General features: G+C 34.5%; 1 protein-coding gene across 1 annotated transcript; it reads left to right on the top strand.

Annotated features, from left to right (window-relative positions):
• Nucleotides 1-919: 919 nt before the first annotated feature.
• Nucleotides 920-7,228, top strand: LOC143631350 (phragmoplastin DRP1E-like). The gene is made up of 15 exons (XM_077100142.1): nucleotides 920-1,116; nucleotides 2,469-2,532; nucleotides 2,642-2,749; nucleotides 2,941-3,042; nucleotides 3,196-3,246; nucleotides 3,333-3,394; nucleotides 4,080-4,170; nucleotides 4,255-4,319; nucleotides 4,426-4,620; nucleotides 4,716-4,835; nucleotides 4,916-4,986; nucleotides 5,079-5,304; nucleotides 5,396-5,446; nucleotides 6,051-6,530; nucleotides 6,904-7,228. The coding sequence occupies exons 1-15, from the start codon at nucleotides 976-978 to the stop codon at nucleotides 7,030-7,032; spliced, it is 1,956 nt and encodes a 651-aa protein (XP_076956257.1). The 5' UTR covers nucleotides 920-975; the 3' UTR covers nucleotides 7,033-7,228.
• The last annotated feature ends 1,758 nt before the right edge of the window (nucleotides 7,229-8,986 follow it).

Below are 8,986 nucleotides of genomic sequence, written 5' to 3'. Positions count from 1 at the left end.
ATTTATTAAAGCATGGGCTTTCTATTTTAATTTACCAACTTAGTTGATTTATATATTATTTTGATTAAATTAGTAACAACAAATATAAGTTTTTTTTAGATTCTTTAAAATTTTACACTATAAATAGAAAATTATATATATATTCTTTTTATTATACAAATTTATCTTTTAGCTTATATTTATATTTTAAATTTTTGAAAGAAAAATTTTTTCACTAAAACCATCGTTTGCCTGAACCACTACAGGCTCAGGCGGCTTCAACAATAACTTCAGTGAGTGTACAGTCACCATTGCATGACACAATATTATTTGATGGATTCAAAACCCGGTTTCAACAAAAACACCCGGCCTAACTCAGAGATTGAAGACATTTTTCATTTTTGAGCCTATTGCCACGAACCAAATATTTAAAAATCGAGATGGTTGATTTGTGTTTTAATGGTTGATTTTAACGGTTGAGTTTGTTGGCTCGTCCCGAACTTCATTGGGCACGACCTCAGCGGGACGGAAGGCGTACATGCCTAGTTGTGCTTGCACGACGAACACATCACTAGTTACGAGCTGTTGTCGCTCGCATGATGAGTCCAAAACAAAACGAAATCAACAGACCCTGATTACAAGCGAACCAACTGACTGACCTTCGGACCCACTTGACCCGAGCCTATGCAAATTCAAATTCAAAAATTATTTCAACCACTCGGAGTCGGTAGGCCAACCCAAATAAAAAAACAAAAAAACGAGTAAACATTTCAAAACCCCAAAGCGCATGTTAGCAAATACAAACATACCTTTTGTATTCCATTTCCATTACGACCAATTCTCCTTCAATATCTCTCTCTCTAGATTTCATCTATACAAATATATATATATATATTTTCAATTTCAATCAATCCTTTAATTAACCTAAAATCCTATAGATCTCATCATCTCCTAGGGTTTCCGATTATTATTATTATTATTATTATTATTATTATTATGGCGACTATGCAGAGCTTGATCGGTATGGTTAACCGTATACAACGAGCTTGTACTGCTCTCGGTGACTACGGCGGCGGTGACTCCAGCTTCACTTCGCTTTGGGATGCTCTTCCGTCTGTTGCCGTTGTCGGCGGTCAGGTATATTATTCATTCACTCCGATCTCGTTGAATTTATAGTTATTATTATTATTATTATTTAGTTTTAGCTGTTGAAACTGTTTTAATTGTGCTTTTGTTTACGTGTGTGAAAATACTGATTGAAATTAGTTTGATCTGTTAGCTTGATTTCAAATTAGGTTTAGCTAAAACGTTGATTAACTGTTAGGCTGGAAGTTAGTAAACGAATGAACGTGAACTAATCTTTGTTTATTTAATTAAACGGACGGAGATAAGCACACGTTTTGTTTGTTCGTTCATTTACGTGCGTGAGCGTATGTTTATTTTTATTTTTATTTTAATTTATATTATTCTCTTCGATCTCGTTGAATTTGTAGTTATTATTTAGTTTTAGATGTTGAAACTGTTTTAATTGTGCTTTTGTTTACGTGTGTGAAAATATTGATTGAAATTGTTCGATCCGGTTAGTTGAAGTTAACTAGGCTTTAGTTAGGTTTAGCTGTCGGTTGGCTAGATATTTTTGTTGAGGATAGAAGTTTGATAGATAGACGTTGATGAACTATTTAGGCTGCGAAGTTAGTAAACGAATGAACGTGAACTCAATTTTTGTTTATTTAATTAAACGGACGGACGTAGATACACGTTTTGCTTGTTTATTTATGTCCGTGTGAACATTCGTACATATGCTTGTGAACGTCCATTTATATGTTCTTGAATGTTCATTCATTTATGATTATTTGTTTTTATTTTAATGAATACGTAGGTAGTTATATTTAAGTAAATATAAATGTAAAAGGGGCTTGTGATGGATTAGACCTGTTTGTTTCATTGTTTGTGTTTATTAATGCTAACTATGTTCATTTGTGTTTGGTTAATTAATAATTATGTTCATTGGTGTTCGTTTGGTGTTTGTTCAATTATGTTCGTTTAAGTTTGTTTGTTTATGTTCATGAACTTTTCTTTTGAGATTTTAAACGAACAAACACGAACATGTCCATCTTCTTAATGAATGAATATGAACAAAGCAATTTGTTTGATTGTATGTTCGTTGTCATGTTTGGTTAAAGTTAAATGAACGAAGTAAAGAACACAAACATGCCCTCATTTGCGTTTGTTAGGTTTGCTTACAGGCCTATTGACAACAGACGAAGATAACATGTTATACTGTGTGAGGCTTGAGAGATTATGTAAACTTAGCAGTATTAGTGAAGAAAGCATAACTGAAAGTGTTTATGTAGGAAAATTGGATATGAAACTTTTGTTTTGAGTTTAAATTGTTTTTAATAACAAAGTACAGCTCATTTATGTAGTTTTATATTATCTAATTGTTTTGTGTTTACTTGTTTTTTAATCTTCAATCGACCTGATACTAGAGTTCTGGAAAGTCTTCGGTGTTGGAGAGCATTGTGGGGAGAGATTTTCTTCCTAGAGGATCTGGTTAGTTGTTTATTTCATCTTTTGGTTACATTTTACTATTTTAATGGTCTTATTATTAACTTTTTTGTGTTCATTGATGTATTTAATCAGTATTTTGTATCTGTTTTAGGGATTGTTACAAGGCGTCCTTTGGTGTTGCAGCTACACCAGACAGAAGGCAGACAAGAAGAGTATGCTGAATTTGGTCATTTGCCGCGCAAGCGTTTCACTGATTTTGGTATGTTTCTGATATTGATTTATCATGTTTTCTGAATATGATTGCTTAATCATGTTCTGTGCTTCATCATAAACCTTCCATGTTCTTCACCATCACTTCAGTTCAAAGACAGCATTATACTTTAATGCCCTCTGTGTTTTTTTTCTGTTAGTATGAGATGCTGATGTATTATTTATTTAACCTTATTGCAGCTTTGGTACGTAAAGAAATTCAAGATGAAACAGACAGAATTACAGGAAAGACAAAACAAATCTCTCCTATCCCAATTCATCTCAGTATATATTCGCCAGACGGTGCGTTTGTTAATTATACATTATGTGGACTTGTACTAGTATTTTTCATTTGTTTTAACCTTTTCAAGCGCTTATCCTGAGCCAATCACTGGTTTTGGCATATTTGTTTTTTAATAATGCTAATGTTTCAACGATCTTTCCCTATTCTTCCAGTTGTCAACCTGACCTTAATTGATTTACCTGGGTTGACGAAAGTTGCTGTTGGTATGTTCTCTCTATCTTTTATCGTAATTACTGGATTATATGGTTGCACTGAGCCTCATCTGATATAAAATGCACTTTCTTTGCAGAGGGACAGTCTGAAACTATAGTCGAAGATATTGAAAATATGGTTCGGCTTTATGTTGAGAAGGTATGGCTAATTATTACTAGTTCTTTCTTCTATACATCAATGTCCATGGTTCTTTAAGTACAACGAGTCTAATTTTGCTCTGTGTCAGTTGCATGAGGATATATATATATATATATATAGTTAACTAATTATATGTAATCAATGTGGTGTTGTACTTGTAGTTGATAATATCATTGTAATTAATTCAGTGCTTATGAAGCAATTATCTTTTCAAAGGAATATGTGTCATCTGGTGTGCAGAATGACCAGTATTCAGTTTTATAGATTAAAGCTTGTGCAAGATCGTACATTAGATGGATGATTAGTGATACTTTCATATGTTTTTTTTTTATTTCTTTTAGGGTTTTGTTTGTGATGAAGTTTGAATAAACTTGTTGTCTGGTATATCAAGTAACTAAATATTTACTAATATAGTAATTTAAACAATCTACTAATAATATATGGATAATGATTAATAATATATAATAACTGTCTTTTTGTTTCAATTGATTTTTTGACTGAGATGTTCAAATGTTTAAATTTAAGGAGGAAGTGATGTAAACTATGGATCGAAATCAGGGTTATTAATTTTATTCAGTGGTTACTAATAGGCATATGCGTAAATTAACATAAGAAGTTAAAAACTAGTCAAAAAAGAAGTGGCATTATTTTTGGAATGAAAGAAGTAATCAATTGTTTTTTACAGCCAAACTCTATCATATTAGCAATATCTCCTGCTAATCAAGATATTGCGACATCTGACGCAATTAAACTTGCCAAGGAAGTGGACCCTTCAGGTATTTTTTTTGATTCACTATTGGTAGAAAAATCTGTATTTTCATAATTTTCTTTTCATTTCGTGTGTTTCTTAACCTGATCAGGTGAACGGACATTTGGTGTGCTGACAAAACTTGATCTGATGGACAAAGGAACTAATGCTTTGGATGTGAGTTAATATCAATCTAAATTATGTTTTTAACTTTTGAGTTTACTGCATAATCAAAAGTTTGTTTCACTTCATGTGATTCTGATGTTGATATTGTTTTTATAAGGTTCTTGAAGGCAGAGCTTATCGTCTACAACATCCTTGGGTTGGGATTGTGAACAGATCCCAAGCTGATATCAACAAAAATACTGATATGATGTACGCAAGGCGAAGGGAGCGTGAATACTTTGCTACAAGTCCCGACTATGGTCATTTGGCCCATAAAATGGGTTCAGAGTATTTGGCAAAACTTCTATCTCAGGTATACTTCATTGATATTCAGTCTATGATCTATTTCACTAGATGGTGAAATTGTAATATTTGTAACTAGAGATAATAATCCTTTCTTTTTTGTAGCATTTGGAAAAAGTAATTAAATCAAAAATACCAAGCATTACTTCCATGATAAACAAAGGTATTGAGGAGATGGAAGCTGAGTTGGATCGTCTTGGTAGGCCTATTGCAGTAGATGCAGGGGTTAGTAGCTTTTATAACCTGTGGTTGTTTTGTAGTAGCTTAGTATACTTTTTTTAATTCTTTTTAACTGATTTTTTCAGGCACAATTGTACACCATCTTGGAACTTTGTCGTGCTTTTGACAAGATATTCAAGGAGCATCTAGATGGAGGGTAACCATAGTTTGTTAACTTCAAGTTTAACTGAATATTGGTCAATATGGGGTTATTTTTATGCATAATATAAATTGTGAGTGTTATTTCAGGCGGTCTGGAGGTGACAAAATATATGGAGTGTTTGACAACCAGCTTCCTGCTGCTTTGAGGAAACTTCCATTTGATAGACACCTTTCTCTACAAAATGTGAGGAGAATTGTTTCAGAGGCAGATGGTTACCAGCCTCACTTAATTGCTCCTGAACAAGGTTACCGACGTCTTATCGAGGGCTCATTGATTTATTTCAGAGGACCTGCTGAAGCTTCTGTTGATGCAGTAACTAACTTTTTTTTAACCTCAAATTTTATATTTATATATTTTTAATGTTAACGTTGAACCACACTACTTATTCTAGAACATTCTGTAGGTACATTTTGTCCTGAAAGAACTTGTCAGGAAGTCAATTGGAGAAACTGAGGTCAGATATAACAAGCTTGTTATTTATTATTGTTATGATTATTGTTGTTGGTTATTATTGGTATTGGTAAAATACTAGTTGCATTTTTGTTAAGAGGTGGCGAAACGGACATGTTAAAATTTTGTTTTTAATGAATAAATACTTTGCCAAGTATGATTGCAGTATATGTAAAATGTTTCAACAACCATCTAATTTTTGTTATAAAAAATGATTTAGGAGGCCTTATGCTGTAAACGAAGCGAACGAACACAAAAAGAGCATGTTTGTATCGCTCATAACTTTTAACCGAACACACGATAAAACTCGGACAATTTTACGTAAAGTTTTTTTGTTTGTGTTTGTTCACTAACAAAATGAGTGTGTTCGTTTATGTTATTTCGCTAATAGCATATTGAATCAACATAACTAAATATAGATGAACGGACATAACTATGTGAACACCAATCACTGAAAGTCTGCTCATTTGCAGGACAAGTCTAAGAATACTTTGGGCCATTTTTGACTCGTTTTTTAGCTAATGTTTTTACTTTAAATGAGCTGTAAAGTGTCACTTTTTAAGTCTTGTTTAAAAGGTGACAAATTTTTAAGTTTTTGGTTGTAACAGGAGTTGAGGCGGTTTCCTACTTTGCAATCTGCTCTTGCTGCAGCTGCTGGTGAATCACTGGAAAAATTTCGTGATGAAGGTAAGAAGACGGTTGTTCGTTTGGTGGAAATGGAATCTTCGTACTTAACTGTCGACTTCTTCCGGAAACTTCCTCAGGAAGTTGGGCAATTAGGACCTGGTGGTGCTCCCCCACCGGGTCCGGGAGATCGCCGGGCCTCATCTGTCGACCGTAAAAATCCACCTCCACCACCTCCAGAGCGTGGAATACCCGCTGCAGACCGTGCAAATGCAGTTGACCCGTTAGGGGACCGTTATGCAGATAATCATTTCAGGAGGATAGGTTCAAATGTGTCTTCTTATATCGGTATGGTGTCAGATACACTCAGGAGCACGATTCCCAAGGCGGTTGTTTATTGCCAAGTTAAAGAAGCCAAGCAGAATTTACTCAATTACTTCTACACACAAATTGGGAAAAAGGAGGTAATTATTGTTTTACATTTATAATGTTTAATAATCCTATTAATGCCCTTGATTTGACTTGGGTTTATATATTGTTTTCCTTATGTTATAGACTAAGCCTCTTTTAACTTTTTTATTTTAATTTTTTGGAGTTCGTAAATAATTATTTGAATGGTAGTACGGTACTAATTTTTTTAAGAAAGCATGTTAGGAGGTTTTATTCAGTCGTCCCGTTAGAGTTGAAACATAATCTAAACAATTTCATATTTTGAAAATTGGTCAAAAAGGCCAATCTGTAACAAACCATTTTTTAAAAATTTATTTACTTTTAACTTTGTTTATGAAGCAATATCTTGGGTACGCTGATTATGATGTTAAAATGTTTTTTTTTCAGGGTAAACAGCTTGCAGAATTACTAGACGAAGACCCGACTTTAATGTCAAAGAGACAGGACATCGCAAAAAGGCTTGAGTTATACAAGGTGTCGAGGGATGAGATTGAAGCGGTATCATGGGTACGCTGATTATGATGTTTAGGGGGGTAAACTGCTCTTATTTTTTGTTGGTCATTGTTTCACACTTATAATTCTTGCCTTGGGTTTGGGTATGCGACAGTTGATTCTGTATTTCGTTTAGACTTAAGAGTATGTGTAGTAGATCTATAGAAACGTTATTATTTCCTGATCCATTGGTTGAATGTATCATGGGAGTTATATGATATTGGCTTGGGTATGCGACGGTTGATTTTGTAGTGACGTTAAAAATCTTTAGTTTCTATCTATTTTGTTGTTTAGACTTTTTTCGAGTTTATGAACTCCGTGAATAGTTCAGAGTTAGTGTGATAGACACCTCTAATCTCAAAGTTTCCTAGCCATTAATGATAGGCATAGGTTATTTGGACATATGTAGTTCGTATAGGGGCTATACGAGCCGTATAAACTGGAAAAGCTGTCATCCGTACATTATTTAGTCATGTGAGGGCTATACGACTCGTATAACCTTTGTATGAACTTTATAGAGTTGTTAACACGTCATGTGGGTGGTGTTTGAATATAACCACCCTTTATGATAATAGGAACAAAAGACCGGTCGGTGCGACAGTGAAATGTTTAGGTCCGTTTGAACCTGATGGCGACCCGGTCCACTACCAAAGTTATCAGTGCTTTGGTTTTACCAACCATGCCAGGACAATATGGTCAGTTTGGATGTAATCATTTATTCAACTTAGCAGCATGTTGAGGTCCCTGATTCCCTGCTCCACGTTTTACTTATATTTTATATAGAATTATCCATTTATATTGTTGGGTTATTGGATTTAAATAATTCCAACTATCACGTATTGACTGATGCCGATCTCAACTAATGAGTTGATCACCACCACTCTATATTTTAAACTTGTTTTCCCGTGTCACTTTCTAAACTAACTTGGTTAGTTTTGCGTTAAAAAATGTTATTTTGCCAAGAAGGTAAAATGGAAAATTTTAATTAACTTATATCTTAACATTTCTGGTCACTATCTCCGGCAACTCTTACCATTTTGGTCATCGTAGTGACCACTTCATCATTTCCGGTTATCATCTTCGGCCACTTACTTTAACCCTCAACCATCATATCCACTCCTTACCTATCTTCGATCTCCAGAAGCTCCGAACCAAGCCAATATCACTTGTTCACGTTTATTCAGCGAGTTTACACTTTATGTAGCTCGTCGGAAACGAGTGGTTCGTTAGAGGTGGCTTATGATGTCACTGGTCTGAGATGATAAACAGTGGTGGTAGTGATACGTTTCTAGCGACTAAAGAGGCAGCCAACGAACATTTTCGGCGAGTTGTAGGTTTTCAGCCGAGTTGCCGGAAGTGTAGTAAGCTCATCGGATAAAACTGAATAGGAGGTGGAGGCTTGGTTCAGGGCTTCCGAGACCGGTAAGGAGTGGCGATGATGGTTAAGGTTAAGGGCGCAAACACGCGCTATAGTGGTAGAGATGTTTGCGGAAAACTTGCTACTCGTCAGACGTGGTGTTAAACAAAATTTCTATTTTACCACCTCAACTTAGCAAAACGACATTTTTTGCCCCGAAACTAACTGGGGAGTGACTCGGGAAAATAAGTTTAAAGTTTGGAATGTTGATGGTCAACTCATTAGTCGGGAGTGGCTCTGGGTGAGACTCGTAGCCCGATTGTCTTCTTGTTATGCCCGTAGACATATATTCATTCATAGGTTCTTGTCTAGAAATCCAGTGATAGTTCATATTTCAGAGACTTTTAGACTTTTTTCCGTGTAAAAGTATTTCTAAACATCATATTACAATTTCGTCAGCAAATCTATACATTAAGTAGGGACTTAAAATATGTATGTTTTCGCAAACACACCAATTACATAAATAACTTTTTCAGTCACACCTATTTGACAAAAGTCACATGCATGTTGTAAATATTTTTGAAATATATCTACTTGATAAATGTTTTTAAGATCAATCCT

Source organism: Bidens hawaiensis, unplaced genomic scaffold, assembly GCF_021521415.1.
Source record: "Bidens hawaiensis isolate Kalapana, Puna unplaced genomic scaffold, B.hawaiensis_p1.1 tig00006061_1, whole genome shotgun sequence".
Classification (NCBI taxonomy): Eukaryota; Viridiplantae; Streptophyta; class Magnoliopsida; order Asterales; family Asteraceae; genus Bidens; species Bidens hawaiensis.
Note: the sequence above shows the minus strand (reverse complement) of the source record. Positions and strands in the feature narration are given on the sequence as shown.

Bases quoted from the DNA above. Each gene is read 5' to 3' on its own strand.
- LOC143631350 (XM_077100142.1), top strand. From the start codon at position 976: ATGGCGACTATGCAGAGCTTGATCGGTATGGTTAACCGTATACAACGA. The intron at 3,043-3,195 runs GTGCGTTTGTTA...CTATTCTTCCAG, and splicing joins CAGTATATATTCGCCAGACG to TTGTCAACCTGACCTTAATT. The intron at 4,836-4,915 runs GTTAGTAGCTTT...TGATTTTTTCAG, and splicing joins CTATTGCAGTAGATGCAGGG to GCACAATTGTACACCATCTT.